Genomic DNA, 26031 nt, shown 5'->3' with positions numbered 1-26031 from the left:
TCCCTCAAAGGCCCAGTCCTCTGTTCTTAACGCTACCTCGCTAATGCGGGAAATGGCGATTAGTATGAAAGAAAAAGAAAGAATATATATGTATATATATATATATATATATATATATATATATATATATATATATATATTGTCGCTGTCTCCCGCGTTTGCGAGGTAGCGCAAGGAAACAGACGAAAGAAATGGCCCAACCCACCCCCATACACATGTATATACATACGTCCACACACGCAAATATACATACCTACACAGCTTTCCATGGTTTACCCCAGCCGCTTCACATGCCCTGATTCAACCCACTGACAGCACGTCAACCCCGGTATACCACATCGATCCAATTCACTCTATTCCTTGCCCTCCTTTCACCCTCCTGCATGTTCAGGCCCCGATCACACAAAATCTTTTTCACTCCATCTTTCCACCTCCAATTTGGTCTCCCACTTCTCCTCGTTCCCTCCACCTCCGACACATATATCCTCTTGGTCAATCTTTCCTCACTCATTCTCTCCATGTGCCCAAACCATTTCAAAACACCCTCTTCTGCTCTCTCAACCACGCTCTTTTTATTTCCACACATCTCTCTTACCCTTACGTTACTTACTCGATCAAACCACCTCACACCACACATTGTCCTCAAACATCTCATTTCCAGCACATCCATCCTCCTGCGCACAACTCTATCCATAGCCCACGCCTCGCAACCATACAACATTGTTGGAACCACTATTCCTTCAAACATACCCATTTTTGCTTTCCGAGATAATGTTCTCGACTTCCACACATTCTTCAAGGCTCCCAGCATTTTCGCCCCCTCCCCCACCCTATGATCCACTTCCGCTTCCATGGTTCCATCCGCTGCCAGATCCACTCCCAGATATCTAAAACACTTCCTCCAGTTTTTCTCCATTCAAACTTACCTCCCAATTGACTTGACCCTCAACCCTACTGTACCTAATAACCTTGCTCTTATTCACATATACTCTTAACTTTCTTCTTTCACACACTTTACCAAACTCAGTCACCAGCTTCTGCAGTTTCTCACATGAATCAGCCACCAGCGCTGTATCATCAGCGAACAACAACTGACTCACTTCCCAAGCTCTCTCATCCCCAACAGACTTCATACTTGCCCCTCTTTCCAAAACTCTTGCATTCACCTCCCTAACAACCCCATCCATAAACAAATTAAACAACCATGGAGACATCACACACCCCTGCCGGCATATGAAAGAAAGACTGGATGTGTGTGTGTGTGTGTGTGTGTGTGTGTGTGTGTGTGTGAAGTAGCTGTTTGTGTGTTGTAGACCTGACCTTCTGAAGGTGAAGCTAATTTGCTACAGAGAAAAAAAAAATCCTTTTAAATGAATTTCTCATTCATTTGTATGTAATATTACCTTCTCTTACCTCACTGCCCCAGGATTCACTCATGTGAGGCACCTACAAATCTGGAAGTGGGCCACATGCATCCAGGAAGACCTCTGACCAAGATGCTGTGTGTGTGTGTGTGTGTGTGTGTGTGCTGAACACACGACAAGTGAGAAGCAAGTCCTCTGTGTCTTCAGCAAGGAAGCTGCAGCATCTTGGGCAAGAGGAGTCCTGTGTTATGTTTAATCAGGGTTTGTAGTGTTGGAGGGATGGGTGAATGAGTGTATGAGTGGCAAGGTGCGTGTGAGAGTGATTGGGATGAGTGGTGGGGTAATTGTGGCGGGGCGAGTGTGAGTTGTGGTTGCGTGAGAGTGGTGGTGGGAGTGCGTGTGAATGGGGGGGGGGGTCCGTGTAAAAGTGGTAGGGCGCATGTAATAGCATGGAGATACGTGTAGAGTGGCGGGTTGAGTGTGAGTTGTGGGTACGATAGAGTGGCGAAGGTGCAAGAATGGTGGGGTGCGTGTGAGTGGCGCGGTGCGTGTGAAAGTGGCGGAGGTGAATGTGTGTAGTGGGAGTGCGTGTGGGGGTGGAGAGGGTGCGTGTAACAGAGGTAGGGTGCGTGTGTGAGCGACGGAGTGCGTGTGAGAGTGGCGGTGGTGGTGGTAGAACTGCAGTATTGATCAGGCGGTGGTGGCGCGCGTGTGATCTGGCCTTACTGCTGGTGCCTCCCTAGGATACTAGTGTGTGTGCTCGAGGTGGGTTTACTACTAGGTTTACCAGGCACGTACATGCCCTCACACCTGTACTGCCGCACCTGCAGACGGCAGGTGTGACAAAATCTGCCCTTCACGCTGACCCAACAACAAAGGCCAGGCGAGTGTGGGCGCCATCCTGAGCAAGATGTCCCAGCATCAGAGGCAGATGTTGTGGCTGTTCATCCTGCAGCTGTGTGGTGTGTCTGGCAAATGTGACCTCGGGGAGGCGCAGACCTGCCGCAGGTGTGTGCTGGCAGACATACTGGTGGTCTCAGTCTCAGGCTACTGATAGATCTCAGGCAGCAGCTGACACTGCCATTATACAACAGAGCCGTCAGTAGTAGCAGCTGATACCGTGCTGACACTGTGTGATCCGTATCCACACCGGCAGATGATAATAGAAGAGGCGGTATTTGCTGACCACGACAGACGGGACTGTGGGAGGAGAGTAGCGGTGGGGAGGCCGAGCTGACACGCAGGTTATGTCAGCAGGAGGCAAAACGGCCAAGATGAGTGGGTTGAGGGGAAACAACAACAACAACGACAACAACGGTATAGTAAAACAAAATAACAATCTATATTTCTGTCTTATCATGAATCACTTGGAACACAAGGACATCAGGTGACGCTGCTCACAGCATCGGAGAGGATAGGTTACGTGTTTAACGAGAGAGAGAGAGAGAGAGAGAGAGAGAGAGAGAGAGAGAGAGAGAGAGAGAGAGAGAGAGAGAGAGAGAGAGAGACTCTCACAATGTATGTGACCTTTATATGGACCAAATGGGAAGACTACGGCAAGCCAGCCAGGTGAGGTAAGGTGTGGCTCAGCCAGTGCACTACCTACTGCTGGAGGTAAGGGCTAGGCTGTCGCACGTCTGTTAAGGTTCAGGTGATATGACTTGTACTGACGACTGTCAGGGGTGTCAGGCTGTCAAGGTCAGTCAGGGGTGTTCAGGTTGTCACGGGAAGACTGACAACACAAGGGAGGAGGCTGAGTGTTACCGGCCAAGATGCTGGATATATATGTCCGTCAAAATGAAGGTCTTGTCAAGTGGCACATTAGTGGTGAGTGTTGCCACTGCTACTGACCAGGAAGGCGCTCCCATGTGTCCACACCAACACCGGGGTGTCAAGCAAAACAAGTCACACCCGCTACGAGTGACCTCGTGTAGGTGGGGGATGTCAACACTGTCAGTGAAGACTAATGTCAAGGACTGTAAACCATGATGAAGACTGTCATGAACGTCTGTCATTTTTGTTACCTGTCAAGGGTAATGTCTGTCTGTCAAGGTAGTAGGACTGGGTTGATGAAGTCTCTCAGTAGTACGTGTCAGGTCCGCTAAGGCTGTCAACCAGGACGTACGACAGTCGTGGCTGTCAACCAGGCCATATATTCACGAGCGTGTTAAGGCGTCGTTGAACGAGTGTCAAGCACAGGTGACCGACCAGGAGTAACGCTACACTTCTGTAACGGCCTCACCGGCTTCACTGTAACATAGTGATGTTACAGTGTTACGGGCTGAGAGTATTGAGACACATCACTGGGACTATCTTTTATCTTACGATGTAGTGTTGGTGTTAAGTCGTACCACTGCTATGGTGTAGTGCTGGTGTTGTGTCGGTGTTATGGTGTAGTGTTGGCTTTATGTAGTAGTGTGGGTGTTATGGAATGCTGGTGTTATTTAGTGATGGTGTTATGGAGTAGGGGTGGAGTTATGGTAGTGTTGTTATGGAGTAATAATGGTGTTATGATTTAATGCTTACGTTATGGTACAGTGCTGGTGTTATGAGGTAATACTGGTGTTCTAGAGCAGTGGTGGTGTTATAATGTAGGAAATAGTGTTGTGTTGTACAGTGATAGCATTATAATAATGTAAGTGTTCCGAGCTTTGTGTTAAAGTGTTCGTGTTAGACTCTAATAACAGCGTTAGCGTTTTACGAAGCTTAGGGTTTGCGGTGTTAGCTCTGGAACAGCGTTCGTAAATTAATGATAAACGAAGTGTTATGGAGCACTGCTCGTGTTACGGAATAGAGCTGGTGTTGTAAAGTAACACCATGGGATAGTGATGTCAGTAAGGAACAGTGTTAGCGTTTCGTAACAGTGTTTGTGTTAGGAAAGTGTGAAGCGGTGTCATAGTAGAGCTGCTGTTACGTAACTGTGTTAGTATTATGGAAGTGTGTTATGATGAGAGTGGTCCAACTGTTTAACACAGATTTCCAGGCGCCAGGTGTGGATATTTAGGGAAGATGTGTAACTGTATGACGGGTAATGATGGTGTTAAATTGTGATGTGTTGGTGTTATGACGTTAGCTTATGGTGCTGTCCTGTTATGAGGTGTTGTGTTATCAGTGGATAATACTAGGGAGTTGTTTTATCGTGTTATGGTGCAAATGAGAAGTGTTCCACCGTCAGGAATCAATAATATCTCGCTGTTACTGTACTGAGGTACGTGGTGACGTTATTCGACAATTGCAATATGGAGTGACCTTAACTTATACGATGTTAATGGTAATATGTGTTGCTTTAGCGGTACAATGCAGTCACCTTGTGCTACAGTTACATAAAGTGTTACATACCAATGTTAAGGAACAGGCGTTCTGTCAGACTACAGCAGGACTACTGTACTGTTCTGTACTGTACTGATTTTGTAGATATCAAGTAGGCTTTCAGGGAGAGCGTTCGGTGTAATGATGCTCTGTACGGGGCTAGTAAAATGGCGCTACGGCAATAAGACTAGGAATTACCTTACTACTGCGATGGGTGTAATATGCTAAATAATACAGTTACGGTACGGGTGCAATATGTTAAATAATACAGTTACGGTATGGGTGCAATATGCTAAATAATGAATGTAGTTACAGTATGAAATTTTACATTCTGTACTATGATGAAGTCTCGGTACCATATTCATATTTATTTAAATTATTCTCCGCGATAGATATATATATATATATATATATATATATATATATATATATATATATATATATATATATATATATATATACTTCATCCAAGCTGTACATATCACAAAACAGTAGTTCCTTTAAAGCAACGAGAAAACTATTTTTATATCAAGAACGCACTTTAAAGGAATGTAGAGCAAAACTCTGGTTTAAAACTCTGTTTTCATCATGGATGACAGCCGCCGCCAAGAGGGAATGTGGGTCAAGAATAAGACCTTGGCCAGGAGGCAGTCGGTCAAGGTCGTGCATGGTGACCGTCGGCCGGGCCAGAATCTGCCTCTAGTGAAGGACAGTCACAAGCCTCGTCGCCAACAACCAACTTGACAAGATCTTTATCCTTATAATCCTGACCACCTGCATGAATCAAATAATTAATGCTGACCACCTGCATGAATCAATCATAATGCAGTACAGATCCAGCATGGCCGTGTACTCTCGGAACTAAAGGTATTCTGACCCAGCTTAGATTTTCAGTCTATCTTATCCTCCAATTTTATGACCTCGGTTACAACCATCATCGTCACAAACACCCTAAATGTCAACCTAATTTTCTACACTACACCTTGTGGCCATCATCTGGGTGAGAACTATCAAATTCAAAGCATAACTGGAAGATCAACAATCGTGTTTCACAGACATTCGTGTACATGTAAGTTACATTTACAATGAAAATTAACATCTACAAAATGTAATACCAATGGTAATAACTAATGCATGTTACAAAATATTAATAATATACAGAAATCAAGTACAAGCATTATAAACATATATCAACAAAAATACATACATGATAAAAAACATCGATATATATATATATATATATATATATATATATATATATATATATATTTTTTTTTTTTTTTTTTTTTTTATACTTTGTCGCTGTCTCCCGCGTTTGCGAGGTAGCGCAAGGAAACAGACGAAAGAAATGGCCCAACCCCCCCCATACACATGTACATACACACGTCCACACACGCAAATATACATACCTACACAGCCTTCCATGGCCCACCCCAGACGCTTCACATGCCTTGATTCAATCCACTGACAGCACGTCAACCCCTGTATACCACATCGCTCCAATTCACTCTATTCCTTGCCCTCCTTTCACCCTCCTGCATGTTCAGGCCCCGATCACACAAAATCCTTTTCACTCCATCTTTCCACCTCCAATTTGGTCTCCCTCTTCTCCTCGTTCCCTCCACCTCCGACACATATATCCTCTTGGTCAATCTTTCCTCACTCATTCTCTCCATGTGCCCAAACCATTTCAAAACACCCTCTTCTGCTCTCTCAACCACGCTCTTTTTATTTCCACACATCTCTCTTACCCTTACGTTACTTACTCGATCAAACCACCTCACACCACACATTGTCCTCAAACATCTCATTTCCAGCACATCCATCCTCCTACGCACAACTCTATCCATAGCCCACGCCTCGCAACCATACAACATTGTTGGAACCACTATTCCTTCAAACATACCCATTTTTGCTTTCCGGGATAATGTTCTCGACTTCCACACATCTTTCAAGGCTCCCAAAATTTTTTCGCCCCCTCCCCCACCCTATGATCCACTTCCGCTTCCATGGTTCCATCCAAGGGGTAAATGAAACACGAAAGATTTTCCCCGTGGACTCATAGGAATATCTTGATCACGCGCAATATATATATATATATATATATATATATATATATATATATATATATATATATATATATATATATATATGAGGGTGAAATCGCACTTCAGTAGCTCATATAATTCTATTCAACATGTAATTTTCCTATACATGTGGCAAGACATGTTTCGTGGAGACAATTCACCTCAAGTGCCAGTACTTGACAAAGTTATTTAAATCCCATCCAGCGTCCACCGGTACAGACAACACACTGACTTGACCGACAGTAACCATTAAAAAGAAGAGTAAGGGGGGTCACGTGGCAGGGGGTGACCTGGGTGGCTGGGTGTGTCTTGTAAAACTTTACGTTTTCGTGTTTTGTCATTTCTCTCATAACGATTTGGTTAATGATAGGATGGGCTTTAAACTTACTTGGGGACAAATTAAAGTTCTTAGTATGAGCAAATAAAAGAGATTCAATGACGCTGCGGATGGCATAATCACCAGATACAGAATAATTGGGTTAATTTAAGGTGTATAGGGTGGGCGTTTTCATGAGCATGGATGGTATCAACAAGCAAAGTTTCATTTACCTATTGTAACCCTTACTACACTTATTATTCATAAAGTGTATTATCCATAAAATGTATTTTCTGATTAAATCGATTGGTCTTGTACAGAGCGTTGATGAATTTCAGATTGAGGCCGATTATACGGTAAAATAAACTGGCCTTGTGGCGGACCGGCGGTCAAGAATGCAAATCGACATAATACTTATATTTCGGGTAAATCTTAGCCTAATATCTCCTAGCGTAATGGAAAATGAGTCAATGGCTTACCTGAAGGCATCCATGAGAAGACATTGCCAGCCCGGTGCACGATAAGAATCTCTTAATTACGGAGTACGACAGCACGTGAATCGTGTTTAGATTTGTCGACAAGAAAGACGTTCAGTAAGTAAACAAGAATATTTTTCTGTTCCTGGATAATATGTATGGCTTTGTTTTGCGTAAAAAATCTATATAAGAAAATCAGACCGGCAATTACCCTTTAATTAATAATATACTAAAATAATCTTCAGTTTCTAAAGAGAAACTTCAAGGATTTAATTTGTGTTTTATACGTGAACGCAATCATTTTCTTGTGTCAAGCGATTTGCATATCATATCATCATACATATATCTTTCATTTCAGTATGTAATAATTTCATTAATTATAAAAGTGTAGGGATTCCAAACAATATTACACACAATTCATATAAATACATACCTACCTACAAATAATAGCCAGAGACACGCACGAAACACACACATACTGATCTGAAAACTGATCTGAAAAACTAGTGGTTGGGTTTGCTAATTTGTGACAATCTGTGGTGGATTATATTACCCTATTAACCACAGTTCAATATTTCTAAAACTTTTCAATGTAGATGAGTGTACCAACAAGGTTATTATGTAACATTAGCACCCCTTATCCATGGGGTTCCTGCAGCTTTAAGACTACGCTACGAACACAAGCAGGGAAACTATGGATTCCTGTGGAGGGAGCGGTTCCTCGACCAGATTGTACTCGTGTTGCAACCTTCGTCGATGGCGACTTTTCACTCGCGGAAACATTATACAGTGAGGCAAGTTGCCGTAGTGGATTAGAAACTAGAGAGACGAGGAAGCAGTACTCTGCTCGCCCGTGAATATATACATTATGCTTCACCTGAATTTAATCTGCTGTAGTATTAATATACAGCAACTGGATGGTCTTAACAACGGGTCCCGAAGTCTGGGCAAACCATAGGGAGTCACCTTGGATTTACTGGAACATAATGAAGCAGGCTTTATTGCAGCTTCTGCCTTGTTACAAGTGATTAGCACATAGCAGGTTATAGTGTGTGTTGATGGCAGTGCTCACAGTGACATACTCACAGTGACGTATGTCCCCAGTGTTCACAGTGACATACTCACAGTGACGTATGTCTCCAGTGTTCACAGTGACGTATGTTCCCAGTGTTCACAGTGACATATTCACAGTGACGTATGTCCCCAGTGTTCACAGTGACATACTCACAGTGACGGATGTCCCCAGTGTTCACAGTGACATACACTGACCTATGTCCCCAGTGTTCACAGTGACATACTCACAGTGACGTATGTCCCCAGTGTTCACAGTGACATACTCACTTCCAACCTTTTTTTCAGGTCTCCCGGGCGTAGCTGAGTGACACCACCCGTACAATGTTGGCTGGGACAACATTTGAGTGACGCTACCTTGACACAGGGATATCTGGGTGACACCACCCGGGAAGTGTTGGCTGGGACAACACCTGAGTGACGTCGCTCAGACAGTGTCGAGTGAGAAGCACCTGAGTGACACCGCCTGGACAGTGTTGGCTGGGACAACACTGACGGACACCACTAGAAAAGCCCAAGGCTGAGTCTGCTTCACTGTTCATGTGTTTAGCGTGAAGAAAAAATATTTTTCACGAGTCCCACGCGCGCACTTTTTTCTGAACATTTTTACTAATATATATATCTATACATGGGACACGTCCTCGTTATTCAGCGACACAGAGAATCATTTGATATACAGTGTGACATACCTTAGTACCAACATAGACGACATTCACAAGGTAGTCGATTGGTTGAAAACAATTAATAGTAGCCTTAGTTTAAACCTCTGCAAGAGGTTTCGTAGCAACATCAAAAATAATCTTACGCCAGAAACATAAAGGAGTACCCCTAGCGTTGAAGACGAGAGCATTATGATCAAGACGGATGTAAAGCTTTAAAGGAAAGACTTCACCTCCTCCTCCTCCTCCTCCTCCTCCTGGTAGGGACCTCACCGCTGAGTGTGCAGTATGACCCGGCTGGGGTCGCCCACCAGCCGCCCCAGCCACTTTTGAATCTTGTGTAACGCCGCCGCTGGTGTCGTGGAGGCGACCATGAAGGAATACACATCTAGGCGTCGGCTGCTGGCGGCCGTGCTCACCCTGTGTGTCGTGACTGAAGCAGGTAGGATAATGAGGGGCGTGGGAGGCTTGCTGGGGGCCTGGGTAGGCTCTGTGCTGGCTGGAAAGGTGTCTGGGTGGGTGGTTTAAGATCTAGTAATTTGACGGATGTCGGGGCCATACTTGCAATGTAAAGTGTGTCGTGTAGAGATGCCTGAGCATTTCACTGCTGGGAAGGTGCAATACAACTTAGAATCTGTGACCAGTTGTACTGTAGCCCCTTCGTGAAACTCTGAACCACCTCAGTGGCCCACCAACCTTGCCGTACACACAGCACGCTCGACATTCTCATGTATGCTACTTGGGAACACCTGCTCTACCTCCTCACACAACACCTCACTTTACGTATAATGTTCTACATATCTGCTTCTGTATTACATCCTCATGACACGGACTGGCCTCTTCTGTCTGTCTTTGCGTCTGTGTCTTCCTGTCTTCATTTTTCCTGTTTTCTTCCTCACTTTTTCCTCTTCATTCACGTCTGTCTCCACCAAGCTTCCTCGTCAGGTGGAGAGCTGTACTCTTACCATCTCTCTGGCCTTCTTATCTAACCCGATGCTTTTCTCAAACGTTCTCATTCGACACAGTTCGGGCCAGACCCACCCGGACGGCAGCGGTTACAGCCGCGTGAATAAGGTGTTTCGACTGGTGACTGGAGGGATGGGGTTGTCGCTACAGTTTCTGGGATGGATTTTGAGATTGTGTAAGGAATAGGAGGAAAGAAGGGCGACAGGTCCCGGTGCTCCGCCCAAATGCTCCACTTTCAGTCGTCCTGGTACCTCTGCCACTCGCCAGGTGTAGCGCTGCCAACTTTAATGCGTCCGCTCTCTCCTGCTCAAACCCATTTCATGAAAATGTTGCTGACTATCCTAGTGAGTGAAAGAATAAAAGAAATAGTTTTACTTAGAGAGGCTCAACATTTCCAGCAATGATGAAAGAATTTTGTTTCGGAATTCTTTAAATTTTTCATCCAGTAATGAAAAATATATTTTTAGAGATTAATCCCGTAGCAACACGAGATAAATATGCATATTTTCAGGAATTCTTAACGTCGTGGTTATTGTGCCCTAGCGGTCGGCACCGGTGACTCAAACGTTATTCTGCCGACTGTTATATTTTGCCCTGCGTCACCTCTAGGTCACCTTGAGGTAGGTTGAGGTCCGGGGAGGGGTTGGAGCCCCCGGCTGGAGGTTTGCTGAGGTTGCGTTAGCCCAAGACCTCCCTGGGAGAGGGAGGTGGGTCTCTGCCGTCCCTGGCGAGTTAGTGAAATTAAAATTAATATTTTCACTGAGCACATTCAGCATATACATATATTTCTTTCTTTCAAACTATTCGCCATTTCCCACGTTAGCGAGGTAGCGTTAAGATCAGAGGACTGGGCCTTTGAGGGAATATCCTCACCTGGCCCCCTTCTCTCTTCCTTCTTTTGGAAAAAAAGAAAAAAAAAACACTTCATTTTTTGAAGCTATTATAATGGTCAGGCTTCTGCTGCAAATTGATCCTATGTAATGTTTACTTGACCAAACAAAGAATACAACATGAATTGCACCAGGACAGCCCAGCAGGTCCTCACGAGGCTCATTGTGACACAAGTGACAGTAAACCGAAACTTATTCTTACTGTCAATATGTAAGATTTTGCATTTATCAATATCACGATTTATATGCCACCTGGAAGCCCAGTATATAACTCTTCCATCTGAAGCTGCAGACGTTCAAATTTCCATTGTAGATTCATTTCTCAAATTAGTATCGTCCGCGAATTTCTATGTCTTGTAATGCAAGCCATTATCATCATTAGTGATATATATGAGAAAGAAATCGGGTCTCAAGACTGATCCCTGTGGCACTCTACTTGTTACGTCCAACCAAATTGAGACGACCTTTAAATCACCACTCTTTGTTTACGGCCAGTCAACCAATTTCCTCACCACAGATGTACAACCCTATCAACACCACGTGACATCTTTTGTTAGTAACTTTTGATATAGAATTCATCGACTTTCTAAACATCTAAATAGATGGCAGTAACTTCTTTACTTTCATTATACTTCATGATATCAGAGACAGTTTGAACTTGGCCAACGATTATATTTTCAGTTAAAAGTCATCATTACTCTCAGTTGTGCACCAACTTTACAAACTGATCTCAGCTGGCAATGTTGCGTTGCAGGCAGCAGCCCGATATATTCTCCGACGTCGAGCTGGTCCAGCTCCCAGCAAAGCGGCGGCGCTGGGGACCCTGGCGAGCAGTACCCGCGGGGAGGCGGACTCCCGAGGTCCCGCCACTTTCCCCCGTCCGCCTCCCGCCCGGAGGACCGATACAACATGGTCGCTCAGCGCCACCAGTATACCTACAACAGGTACCCACATCACAACATGGAGGCCAAAGCTTCTCAGCTGGATTATGAAATAGATCATCCGTACCAAAACGAGGTCAATATTTACGAATATTCCTACACTGAGAGCAGCGCCTATAACGAACCCAACGTCAACAAGTACAACAGAGGTGGTGGCCGGCGGACCGTCGCTAGCAGTGTGATGGGGCTGCCGCGGGTGTGGTGGCCGGGGGTACGGCTGCCATCAGTTCTCACCAGCCGTAGGGACCCCTACCTCTCGCGGGTCATGACCTCGGAGGGTCAGCAGCGACAGGTGGACAGGACCATCGAGAACGCTGAGGGTGAGGAGGCAGAGCGGTTCTCCTACAGTGCAGGTCACAAGCCGGCCAGTAACGTGAACTTACTGCTGCAGAATGACTCCCTGATCGGCATGGTCAGAGTCCAGAAGTCCCTCCACCCGACCTGGGACACGGCGGCCTTCTCCCGCGACCTGCCCGGGGCGCGGCAGGTCACCACGCCCGCCCCAGGAGCCCAGCGCTCCAGGCACCGGAGCGGCTTCGACTCGCTCCTGCAGATGATGAACCACGCTGACAAGGTCGCTCAAGAGAAAGTCAGCATCTCTGACGACAGCGGGTCTGCTGGTGCTTCTCCTGCTAACAAACTGCCTGACGAAGAGGTGCCGCTGCGCGTGAGCAGCAGTAGTAGAAGGAGCGGCAGCAGCAGCAGCAGTACCAACTGTGGGGGAAGTGACAAGGGGGAGACGCAGCAGGTGCTCCCACGTGTGGGTGGGAGCTCGGGTCCTCACACGCCCATCACGACCACTGCCGTCCTCTGCTCCATCATGCTCCTCATCCTGCTGGTTGTGGTGAGTCAGGTACTTAACGTTCCTATCTTCTTTCACTCACTCACACTGGCTCCTGCATGCCACCACCTCCCTACTGTGTACGTTCAGCATCCTCACCTCCGTCTTGTGTCCTGGTGTAGTGACGCTCATGTCCTGACAGTGTTGTGTATCAATTATTGCGACGTACAATTCTAAATGTTGTCAGTTATGTTCTGTGATGTTATCGTGTGTGTGTGTGTGTGTGTGTGTGTGTGTGTGTGTGTGTTACCTCACACACCAAAACGATATACTGTTGATGGACAATATACTCCTGATGGACGATATACTCCTGATGGACAATATACTCCTGATGGACGATATACTCCTGATGGACAATATACTCCTGATGGACGATATACTCCTGATGGACGATATACTCCTGATGGACGATATACTCCTGATGGACGATACACTCCTGATGGACAATATACTCCTGATGGACGATATACTCCTGATGGACAATATACTCCTGATGGATACTCCTGATGGACGATATACTCCTGATGGACAATATACTCCTGATGGACAATATACTCCTGATGGACGATATACTCCTGATGGACGGAATATTCCTGATGGACAATATACTCCTAATGGACAATATACTCCTGATGGACGATATACTCCTGATGGACGATATACTCCTGATGGACGATATACTCCTGATGGACAATATACTCCTGATGGACGATACTCCTGATGGACGGAATATTCCTGATGGACAATATACTCCTGATGGATACTCCTGATGGACGATATACTCCTGATGGACAATATACTCCTGATGGACGATATACTCCTGATGGACAATATACTCCTGATGGACAATATACTCCTGATGGATACTCCTGATGGACGGAATATTCCTGATGGATAATATACTCCTGATGGATACTCCTGATGGACGATATACTCCTGATGGACAATATACTCCTGATGGACGATATACTCCTGATGGACAATATACTCCTGATGGACAATATACTCCTGATGGATACTCCTGGTGGACGATATACTCCTGATGGACAATATACTCCTGATGGACAATATACTCCTGATGGACGATATACTCCTGATGGACGATATACTCCTGATGGACGATATACTCCTGATGGACAATATACTCCTGATGGATACTCCTGGTGGACGATATACTCCTGATGGACAATATACTCCTGATGGATACTCCTGATGGACGATATACTCCTGATGGACAATATACTCCTGATGGACAATATACTCCTGATGGACAATATACTCCTGATGGACGATATACTCCTGATGGACGGAATATTCCTGATGGACGATATATTTTTCATGAATCGGTAGAACCATGTTGACTAATTTCCTGCCTTGTCCACAGTGTGGTATTCAAAGGTTACCTGCATCATAATATTGATCCCGTGTTAATCACCTGCAAACAGGCCTGTAAACTAGCCTTTCTAAACTCTCAGACGCATGCAAATTACCATACTGCATGGAGAATATTTTTGAGAATTTTTTTCTTCGAAACATTTTTATGGTCCTAGACTTTCCACATGTTACCTCATCGTCATCGCCACAGGCCACACAGAGATGAGAACATGCCAGAGTTGAAGCTTCTTTTACTGATCTACTGACACAGGAAAACAGAATGAAGATCAGTTCATAACTTTGCAAGGAATACATTTTTGTCTTTCTGAAAATCTAAATTTCGAGAAATTGGCGACTAAATTTTTATCATACATCTCTGCCCTCAACTGTTTGGTATCATGTTTTCCAGTAACAGCAATGTATCAGAAAATGATTTAGGCAATTCTACATAATATTGAACACGAAGATGGTTCTTGGTCCCCTCCTTCAACGCCTCTCCCTTGGCGTCATGCATCTGCCAGCGAGCAGGACTTGCCTTCCTGGCAACAGCAATCTTCCGAAGTTTTTTCTGGGATACACGTATCCTCCACACGCTGAACGAACTTCATAAAAGTTGATAAAAAAAAAAACAGCGTAAGAAATACCGATTACCTGCGTGGACTCCGTGATCCCTGCGCGCAGCGTACAGGTAACCCTAAAAGTTCGATTCAGAAAAAAAAATTCAAAGTTTATATTAGTCAGCCAACAATCGTACGGAATACGTTTTCTGTTTACCGTATATATCAAAGAAAATAACTTTTAGGGGTAACCTGCCTGAAATAAACAGAGACCGTCCCCCTTCTCTGTTCTTGCCTTGTTGTACTCGTTCTTTTGGCCTTATAACTTTGAAATGCCGGCTGACTGTAGTGCCGGCGTATATACCCCATAGTACATCTCTAAGTTCTTCATTTTGACATCGGCTACTGAACCGTAATTCTTTTGTAACCTTCCCTTTTTATTTCCAGCCACAGGTACCAAAGTACTAGTTCTCTCTGTGGATTTCACAAAACCCTTTAAGAGTATGATGTTTTATACGGCTGTGGAACGTCATGCCCTATGTTATGTTCATACACAAGTTTTTGACATGTCTAGTTTCACAACATTGTATCACGGGAAATCTGGGTTCCTCTCCAATCATGTGCCTTCATTTATCACGTAATCAAACTCAAGCATTACCTGATCATTTACTCCAGTTGATGTATCATGTATATTTTCGACTTTCATGCGACTACATACAAAGATAAGATCTAGCAATCACAGTGTATCAGCCCCTTTAAGTCTAGGGTGCTCAGCAGTGGGCTAATGCAAGAGATACTTTATAAGAACTTTTGTCCATGGCACTTTAACTTCTCCCAGTCACGTTCTTCATGACTGAACTCCTCCATCACTTAGACTTTACCATCTCAGAAAGGATGACTCACTGCTTCCCGTACCATCTTGACTGTTGCTTCATTGTAATCAACGCATATTTCTTCTTCGTTAATAATCTCTGGATGACAATAAAAAATGATCAACTCTAGCATGAAAGTCTTCCCATGATGAACGTGTTTGTCTGGGTCATCCATCAATATCTTGTGATACAGTTGTCCCTTATCTCTGCCTACAGGCCATCATATATCTCTCGGGAGAGGTCAGGATAGGTCTTTAGTGAGTTTTGTCTCTATTACTTCAACATCAGGTTTGTTTTCTCTTATTCTATCCTTGAGGCTTGGCTTTTTTTTCCCAACTATCTGTCCATCCTCATCCGATAGTCGCTTTCCTTAGGTTTTCTTAACCTTTCTGAGGTGGAGGCACCTCTTTTGATATCTCCCATTTTCTGCCTTCTGGTTACATTCCTTACTTCTATGTCATTCTTCCGAAGGTCATTCATAGATAAAATTCCAGAAGACTTCCTCTTGTGTTAGCAAGTACCTCAGCATGGTGATCACTACCGGACTCCCTGTTCGGCAGTACGTAATTATCTACCCTGCACTCAGTTTAGCCTCACAGCAAACACAACACCTACTCCCATGCCAGTTCTCTCCTAGCAGCGTTTGCTACGCTCACGATAGCTCCACTTAGCAATATACTATGTCCCTGTGCTTCAGTGTCTCCATATCTCTTGACCTGCCCTGGTTGTTTATCTAGTACTTATTATCCAGGTGCTGACGGTGTGTGGCGTCTGCTGACTTAATGACTTGAGTCTTCAGGATTTGTGGTAAGGATTCTGGATGGTTGGTGTTGCAGGTGATGGTGGCGCTTAGGGTTCAGTGGCGGGAGCGTACCAAGGCTGAGGAGGAGTGGCCCGTCAGGTCCCCCACCGTGCAGCCCCCGACCCCAGCCTCCGCTGCCGCCGCCGCCGCCGCCGCCGCCAGCGTCGGGCCCTCTCCGGGGACCCCACACCACCTTGATCCCCTCACGCACCTCCACCCAGAACCCATCAGAATCAAGGTACGGGCGGGGACCAGTCATGACCATCACGGTACCAGGCTAGGGTCTAACCTTTTTAGAATCATCAGGTTCAAGGCACGACAGCAGGATCTACTAGTTAAGCCAATCAGGGTCAAGGTATGATAGAAGGGTCCGCTGTTTCAGCCAATCAGGGTTAACGTACAACAGGAGGATCTGTTAGTTAAGCCAATCAGGGTCAAGTCCGACTGTAAGGTCTGTTAGTTAAGCCCATCAGGGTCAAGGCAGGTTAGGGGCTACTTGTCAACCACTCAGCAGAGGGATCCAGTAGGACTCCAGGAAGGATCCTACGCTGAGCCAATGTATATCAATGCTAGAGGAAGGACCCAATGAGAATCGAATATGACGAAAGAGCTAATCACGATCACTGTACAGGGAGAAAGCAACCAATAACATCTAAGATATGACCGTAATTTCAATTGTCGTAAACACCCAGCTTACTACTGCTATCACTGGCCATTTCATACATTACTCATTACCATAAATATAAACAAGAATAAAATCCCTGGCAACTAATACGACCGTACGTGCTGGTGTGTTGCAGGCGAAGGGTCTGCTGGAGCGACGGGGTTCCAACACCAGCCTCACGCTGGAGTTGGCTCCCAACTGCCCACCGCCGGAGGTGACGTCCCCTCCTAGACACTGGTAGGTGGCTCTCTCTCTCTCTCTCTCTCTCTCTCTCTCTCTCTCTCTCTCTCTCTCTCTCTCTCTCTCTCTCACACACACACACACACACACACACACACATACACTGTACTTGTTAACATACCTTTTTTCCGTGACATAATCGACCTCTCCTTGCGAAAGGTCCTTGATGCACTCTTGTATAACATTCTGGAGTCGTTATGTTGCCTCTGGCCAGTGAACACCTGAAATAAACCTTTGAAATAATTACTTATCTAATATACTTCCTAAAAGATCGCTCCATACTGCTGTCTAACCATACCATCAAACATCATAGATGTTCTGCATTCCAATTTCCAATTGTGAAACAAAACGATATTTGTCCTTAAAAATACAAATCTTAGGGCATAGCTAAGATCAAGAGGCATTTTATGATGTCATATTCTAGACTTAAAACGGAAAACATCTGTATCGAAAAATACAATGAATTTGCATTTTATGTCATCTTTTCATAACATGGATTTTTTGTGAGGTCGATTCTTCTTTTTCGGGGGAGCATCAAGTCTTCAACATAAGCATTAGAATAATGACGTTTTAGCCACATATGGTTGTTGTAGCTGGCTGTATGTCATACGTAAGGTCGAGCCATGTTTACCGAGGAGTATTCCCCGCAGCACGCCTGAGGAATTTCTCATGACGGCCGGCAACAGGATGAGCCGTCGCCAGCTGCGCATGTGTCTGAAGGAAGTCAGGGCCCTGCATGCCGAGTTCTGGGAGGTGCCCCTCAACCAACCCGACAAGTAGGTCCTCCCTGAACCACCTGGTACTCTTAACACCACCCAGACCAGTACATGCCCTTCAGACAAGCCGGCACTGTAAGTCGGCCCATCTCGGCTACTCGCACAAGTAGTCCTCCTCTACCACTCCAGTAAGTAGGTCCTCCTCAAGGACCACAAGGACCATGTCTTCCTCAACTACATCACCAACTACACGTGGCCTTTGAGCTGTCTTTAATGGTTCAGGTGAAAAGCCAGGTCGCCCTCCATACTCTGGTGTCGTGACGTCATGATCCAGGTCTTCTCACACCATAAACTGTCTTCTGGTAAAAGTGTAATTTGATCAATAGCTTTTGGTACAGCTTTCACACCTTTAAACTGTCAAGTCACGCCTGAGGACAGTACGCCCGCTACACGTACAGTTAATCTTTCACACAACACCTGTTCTCCCTCCTGCAGGTGCGACGTCCCTGGGTCGGCCTCCAAAAACAGGTACCGCACCGTCCTGCCCAACGAGGCCACCCGCGTCCGCCTGCACACCGGCGACCCCGCCACAGAGTACATCAACGCTAACTTCGTCAGGGTAAGTTGCCGCTCCTGCCGGCGGCGGGAGGTTCTTGACGTGGGGTCTGCTGCCACCCTCGCCTCCTGCTGGACCCACTAACACGTTAATCCGCTCTACTGTCCCCTTAAGGAATCCTCCCTCACTACACCGTTAATCCGCTATGCTGTCCCCTTAATCCTTAATCCGTGGTTCTTGTTTTGTTCCAGTAGGCTTAATCGTATTACTAGATGTCTTGAACCAGTGTTTCGTTCCACTGCATCAACTTTCCCTGTGGACAGTAGGACTGGAACACAGGATATATTGGTCATTCTACCATTCACTATCATTTATCTTTCTTCATGGAGTCTTCTCCTCCGTCACTACACTGTAAAGCGTTGCTGGGGAAGAGGATAGCTCTGTACCATCATGTTATAGTGCTATACACATGGATTCATCTTGTTCAAGCAGTGTTCCTCTCTGCTTGTAGAGGATTGTGCTGTGTTGTATACCAGTTCGAGTGTCACGCCTTCTGTTACTGACGACAGCATGGTGGGTCTCTGCAGGGTTACGACGGGGAGGAGCGAGCGTACATCGTGACGCAGGGTCCTCTGGCGCACACGGTGGCCGACCTGTGGCGGCTGGTGATGCAGGAGCGGTGTCCGGCCGTGGTCATGATCACCAGGCTCAAGGAGAAGCAGAGGGTCAAGTGTGAGCCATACGTGCCTGCACACACAGCCATATACGGCCTCGTCACCGTCACCGTCACGCAGGTCATACAGAAAAGCGGCTACACCATTCGTAAAGTGTTCCTGCAGGTGAGTGCTTACCGCTGGATGTGGAGACCCGTACATTACCACTGGCCATTACGCTCAGACACCATCATCAGTGCCACGTCATATGAAAATGAATGAATAAATAATCAACATGAGTAAATACGTCACAAAAATAAAGTAAGAAATGTAATTCTGATGTAGAATCAAACATTCAGTCATCACAACCTTGCGTTTTGTTCTTTTTATGTTGTTATGGAGGAGTGAGGAAAACGGGAATATTGTCTATGTACGACATCACAGTTGACGTAACCCTACCAGGGATCACTACTGTATGTATGTAGTCGAATGTCATCATCAGACAAACCTCAATGATGATGTAACTGATCGGTATGATCCCTCAGTACGCACACCTTCCTAGTCTGTATACATAACATTAACATACTGGAAATATTCCTTATATTACGTTAGTCGACACTTTGAATTCCCACTCTTACTCTCTACCATTACGTTCACAGCTCAAACCACATTGCTATGTTGCCCACTTGTCTTCCTAATGTTTCACCATCAGTTCCTCCACCCTCACCATCATCACCATTACTTATAATCACCGTTACTCTCGTAGTTCCCATCATCATCATCATCATCATCATGCTGTCGTCACCATGCTGGGCTGTATCATGCACCTGCCTGACCTATGTCGCTGACCTGAATGGGTTATCAAGTTCTTAGACATCATTACGCCACACTGTGTCACGTAGCCAGACATACACGGTCCAGCCAGTGCCACGTAGCCAGACATACACGGTCCAGCCAGTGTCACGTAGCCAGACATACACGATCCAGCCAGTGTCACGTAGCCAGACATACACGGTCCAGCCAGTGTCACGTAGCTAGACATACACGGTCCAGCCAGTGTCACGTAGCCAGACATACACGATCCAGCCAGTGTCACGTAGCCAGACATACACGGTCCAGACAATGTCATGCAGATAACATTTCCTCCTCCTGCTCCTGCTCCTCCTGCTGCTGAATGTGACTGGTGGGTGGGTAGTGTGGGCAAGACACACACGAGACGCTCCACTTCTGGTACACGGCCTGGCCCGACCACAAGGCTCCCACTGACCCCGACCAGCTCCTGGCCCTCGCCCTACAGGTCGACCACATCAGGAAGGTAAGGTCGCTGTACTATCGACCACATCAGGAAGGTATGGTCACTGTACTAACGTTACAACATTATCTTCGTCCAAAAACCACGTCTCAGTAGATCAAACATGAAATAGGTGGGAAATATTGAACTTGCAACATACAACGATAATTCATGTCTACTGCCAAGAACTATGAAATACATCCGTATATGCAAACGTACACATCATATACGCACACATGCACACACACTAGCACGCACATGCACGTACACACAGGACGACAGACGAAGGCAACTGTGTATCACGACCTGTGTTGCAGGCGGGGGAGGGGGAGCAGCAGGGGCCGGTCGTAGTGCACTGCTCGGCCGGCATCGGTCGCAGCGGCTGCTTCGTGGCCATCAGCATCGCCATCAACCAGCTCCTGGAGGAGGACTGTGTCGACATCCTGGGCATCGTCTGTCAGATGAGACTCGACAGGTAATGACTTAACCTATTACAACCATATAAGGCAGTAGGTACCTCACTAAACTGCTCGCTTAACACGAGGTAGAATGATGTTACGTCTGTCATCCCATCCCACCATATACGTACGTAGCAGCTCCACCCTCTCACGTTTAAACAGGCTTCATTCATGCCTCATATATCATTACCTTCACCCATCCTGTGATGGTCTACCTAAAACCTTCCCTCGTGACCTATAAGTCTGTCTGTCTGTCTCACAGGACTGACTTCATGGAGTGGTATACAGGATGAAACTAATTATTTAGGATGCTTATGTCTAGCGTAAGGCGAATTCAACCAAAGAACAAAGGTGGTGTCTGAGCCACTCTGGCCTAGAGGCCTATCCTGCAGCACTTATAGATCAACATCTCTATAGCTGTGTCTAGCGTATCAACACCACACACCTAACAGCTGGAACTGTTGCAGGGGCGGCATGGTTCAGACGGGGGAGCAGTACGAGTTCATCCACCGTGCCGTGGCCCTCTACGCTTCCACTTTGCCCTCCGTCTCCAGCGGCAAGTGATCCTGGCCAGCCACTCCTGCAGGAGACTGACCCACTATGCTCACCACGGGGCCCACCTACCACAACAACTTGCTCCTCTCACTGTCTGGTAACGATCCAGCTCGACTGATTCCACTCGCTGACTGACTGACTGACAGCCGCTCGCCATCTCCACCGACCACAGATCCAGACTGGCTAAAGGTAACCCATCCACGTTCTCTGGTCGTGCTTGCAAGCAGTCGCCTCTCCAGCCCCGCTTGAGAGTAACTAGCTCTCCAGCCTCGCCTGGAAGTGACTGGCTTCCAGCCCCGCTTGGAAGTGGTCAGCTCTTCAGCCCCGCCTACAAGTGCTTGGCTCTCCAGCCAAATCTGGAATTGGTCGGTTCTCTACCACGTCCTGAGTGCGGTCGGCTCACCAGTCCTGTCAGGAAGTGACTGGCTTTCTAAACCACGCCTGGAAGTGGTCGCCTCACCAGTCGTATCTGGAAGTGGCCGCCTCACCAACCGTGTCGGGAAGTGGTCGCTTCACCAGCCGTGTCTAGAAGTGGTCACCTCACCAGTCGTGTCTGGAAGTGGTCGGCTCTCCGGCCGCACCTGGATCTGATCGGCTCACTAGCCACGCCTGGATCGGTTCCTGAGCCGTGGGTGGACGTGGTGAGCGGCTGGCGGATCTTCTTCACACCCGGCATGTGAAGTATCCATCATGATACCAGCGCTGCTGCTCTGCTCTAACTCGGCCTCCTCTGACGTGACCCTACACTCATTCCAGAACCTCCAGCCGAGCAGGAGCTCAAAACCTGATCACGGACGTTCCAGACACTGAAACCTTATACATATATCCCGGTGGTCAGCGGCGTACCGGCGTGTGTACTGAGGCAGGGTCCAGGGAGCTGCTGCGTGTGAGGGCCCGACTGCCACTGTCAGCCAACGTAGCCAGGACGACTCCCTCCCACACACCAGGTCACCACCAGTGTGTTGCTGGTGACCCGTGGCCAGCCATCATGGTTCACACGTAAACAGTCCAACGTCCAGGAGCTTATCATCATAACACTAATTCAGAAACCTTGCATATAATCAGGGACTAATTTAGCATATTTATTTATTTACATATACATATATATATATTAGTGTATTCGTCTTGGTGGAATACAAGAGTCAGTCGGTGTCTCGCCCATACTGGGTTACTGTCTCACGTGCACTACCAAGGTCATGCCCCGCCAGTACCAGATTACAAACTAACCAAGTCATCTGCACCGGATACAAGTTACAGTCTAACCAGTACGAAGTTACAGTCTAACCAGTACTAAGTTACAGTCTAACCAGTACGAAGTTACAGTCTAACCAGTACGAAGTTACAGTCTAACCAGTACGAAGTTACAGTCTAACCAGTACGAAGTTACATTTTAACCAGTACGAAGTTGCTACCCGGCAGTACCAAGTTAGTCTCACACAGCTGATCTCACTCGTACCAAGTTACTGTTTTAGCAGTACCAAGTTACTCTTCACAAGTACAAGTTACTGCCCACCAGTTTCACATTACTACCCCACCAGTATCAAGATACTGCCCACTAGTATCAAGTTACTGTCCACCAGGAACAAGTTACTACCCACCAGGACCAAGTTACTGCTCACCAGTACTAAGTTACTGGCCATCAGGACCAAAATACTGCCCATCAGGACCAAGATACTGCCACTAGTATCAAGTTACTACCCCACCGGTACTAAGTTACTGCTCACCAGTACTAAGTTACAGCCCACCAGTACCAAGTCACTGTCCACGTGGAGTAAGTTACTGCCCACCAGAACTAAGTTAGTGCCCACCAGTACCAAGTTACTGCCTACCAGTTTCAAGTTACTACCCACCAGGACCAAGTAACTGTCCACCAGTAACAAGTTACTACCCCACCAGGACCAAGCTACTGCCCACCACTATCAAGTTACTGCACACCAGTTTCAAGTTACTGCCCACCAGTACCAAGTAACTGCCCACCAGTACCAAGTTACTACCCAACCAGAACTAAGTTACTGCCCACCAGCACCAAGTAACTGCCCACCAGTACCAAGTTACTACCCCACCAGCACTAAGTTACCGCCCACCAGTATCAAGTTACTGCCCACCAGTACCAAGTTACTGCCCTACATTAGCAAGTTACTGCCCACCAGTACCAAGTTACTGCCGACCAGTATCAAGTTACTGCCCACTAGTACCAAGTTACTGCCCACCATTATCAAGTTACTGCCCACCAGTATCAAGTTACTGCCCTATAAGTACCAAGTTACAACCCCACCAGCACCAAGTCACTGCCCACCAGTACCAAGTTACTGCCCACCAGTACCAACTGCTGCCGATCAATACCTAGTCAAACTATTGTAAACATCATCATATGCACAATACTGACACACGTACGAGCGACGTTTTACAAGCTAACTGTAATTCCTGAGCAAGACACACTCAGAAACCCTGAAGGGAAGGAAACTGATAAACGATTCATAAGTGAGACAATTCTGATTCAAGTCTCGACACGTCAATAGTGAGTCTGGGTGGCAGAAGTTTATCTTTTTGTTTGTATCTGGTTAACAAGGCGAGGCCGTCGTCCTACTGGACACGAAGCCCCTGACGCCGTCGAGATCTGAACTGATGATGATGAATGCGATAGTAGCGCTACGGCCGGGGTTGTGAGAGACGACCACACCACACACCTCCGCCGGGATCTACATGATCCACTGTGTGTCTGTGTGTACACACGATCACCGGCAACAACCGACCGCCAGTGTCAGCACACGACGCACGCATCAGCCCACAAGTGATGGACCACACCTCACCTGATCACTGAAGATATGATATTCCTGACAACACAAGTTGAGGCAGTAACTACGGCAATACATGTTCCACGTCCTCCCGCCTCACAGGTGACGTCTGCCCACAAACCCACCTCCTACACTTACCTTGCTCAAAACACGAAAGTCGCACACTGGGGCCCATATATATATATATATATATATATATATATATATATATATATATATATATATATATATATATATATATATATATATATATATATATATAAGCTTCGGAAATCAAACTTCCGCACAGTTCGCTGAGAATGTGTTCAAAATATTGAATTTTCTGTCTCTGTCTGATGACCACCACCCGGGTCCTGGGAGGCAGAGCACCATGATGCGAGCCACCCATGTCTGAGGTCCTCAGTGAACCCCCTACAGGACACACAGAGAGCACTCTCCAGTGAACACTGCCGCACGTGATCACTTGAAACAGTCCACTGTACACGGGAAATGATCATTTCTGAGGAAGGATCGCCGTATTCCCAGTCAGCGAGGTGCCTCACGCGGCATACAGACATTCCAGCTGCGTGAGGACCTTACGCCTGGCCAGGCACTGGCGACGCGCACGGATCCTTGCGATGATGTTAGTGCCAGGGTGGTGAAGGGAGCAGAGAGGGGCCCGGTGCCACGTGGGGGCCAGTTTACGACCGGCTACTCCAGGTCCCAGTCCTACACCAGGCAGTGAGATGATGCCTCTCAAGGCCGCAGTTCCAGGCCAGGCAGTGAGATGGTGCCACTCCAGGCCCCAGTTCCAGACCAGGCAGTGACAAGGTGCCAGTCCCTGCCAGGCAGTGAGATGGTTCAACAACAACCTGATGAGAGGTGAGTGCAGCACCCACGTCTCCTCAACGCTGGACTGACGATTTGAAATGTTTGTGACGTGACGTGTTGTGGCCTCTCCCGCTTGTTGGCGACCACGGCTGACACCCATCCAGGATCACAAAGAACCGTTGTTACTGTTTATATACGAGTGTTAAACCTGATATATCTAGTTTTCTACCTGAGCGCTGGAGCAGTGCACTACATGCCAGCCAGAGCATGTTGTTCATTCTGACAGTCAGGTAGTAAGGTAGCCATGAGACACAAACTGATGACCAGGATTTGATTCTCAACGTCTCGATAATTGTCTTCCTCGGGAAAATACGACGCCCCACAGTGCTGCCAAGCCAGGGTGCGAGACGGTCTGGCGCGGTGGCTCGCCTCCAAGCCTCGCTCACCAGTTTAGCTGTCGTCCTCGTGTAGCTCCCCGCGACTGTGTTGATGTCGTCCTCTTATAGAAAGTAGCAGGAGGCTTCACCACCTTTCTCCGTTGACTGTCCGAGGCTCCGCCTCCCATCTGGAGAGCTGTCCTGCTTGTTTACATGTACCGTTGTTACTGTTATCTTTTCGTGGTTTCTCTCATCATTCTTGTTCTCTTTTGTCTCCACCCTCTACATGTCTCTCACACGTACTCTCCCGCTTCCTCCGCATGGAACTCTGTACACCACACTTCTCTCTTGTGTATGCTTCTGTTTTGTTTGATTTATCCTTCACTGTGTC

General features: G+C 46.7%; 1 protein-coding gene and 1 long non-coding RNA gene across 4 annotated transcripts in view; one reads left to right on the top strand and one right to left on the bottom strand.

Moving 5' to 3' along the window:
* LOC139757654 (uncharacterized) overlaps positions 1 to 8838 on the bottom strand; it is a 31594-nt gene extending 22756 nt beyond the window's left edge. The window contains exon 1 of the long non-coding RNA XR_011714691.1: positions 7556 to 8838. This is a non-coding gene — a long non-coding RNA (uncharacterized lncRNA). The remainder of the gene's footprint in view (positions 1 to 7555) is intronic.
* On the top strand, positions 1899 to 26031 carry LOC139757652 (uncharacterized). 3 transcript variants are annotated; one of them, XM_071678380.1, is made up of 11 exons: positions 1899 to 2129; positions 8912 to 9724; positions 11893 to 12932; positions 16560 to 16763; positions 17326 to 17426; positions 18080 to 18205; positions 18641 to 18764; positions 19289 to 19540; positions 20550 to 20669; positions 20963 to 21120; positions 21571 to 26031. In XM_071678380.1, exons 2-11 carry the CDS (start codon positions 9655 to 9657, stop codon positions 21665 to 21667), a joined length of 2292 nt encoding a protein of 763 aa, XP_071534481.1. In that variant the 5' UTR covers positions 1899 to 2129; positions 8912 to 9654; the 3' UTR covers positions 21668 to 26031. The 3 variants fall into 3 exon arrangements, with proteins under 3 accessions (XP_071534481.1, XP_071534482.1, XP_071534485.1); XM_071678381.1 differs by having other exon boundaries at positions 1899 to 2681; XM_071678384.1 differs by having other exon boundaries at positions 1901 to 2129; positions 11893 to 12923.

The sequence above is a fragment of the Panulirus ornatus genome, chromosome 27, assembly GCF_036320965.1.
Source record: "Panulirus ornatus isolate Po-2019 chromosome 27, ASM3632096v1, whole genome shotgun sequence".
NCBI classification, from domain to species: domain Eukaryota; kingdom Metazoa; phylum Arthropoda; class Malacostraca; order Decapoda; family Palinuridae; genus Panulirus; species Panulirus ornatus.
The sequence above is the reverse complement of the archived record's forward strand: the minus strand, read 5'-3'. Positions and strand labels throughout refer to the sequence as shown.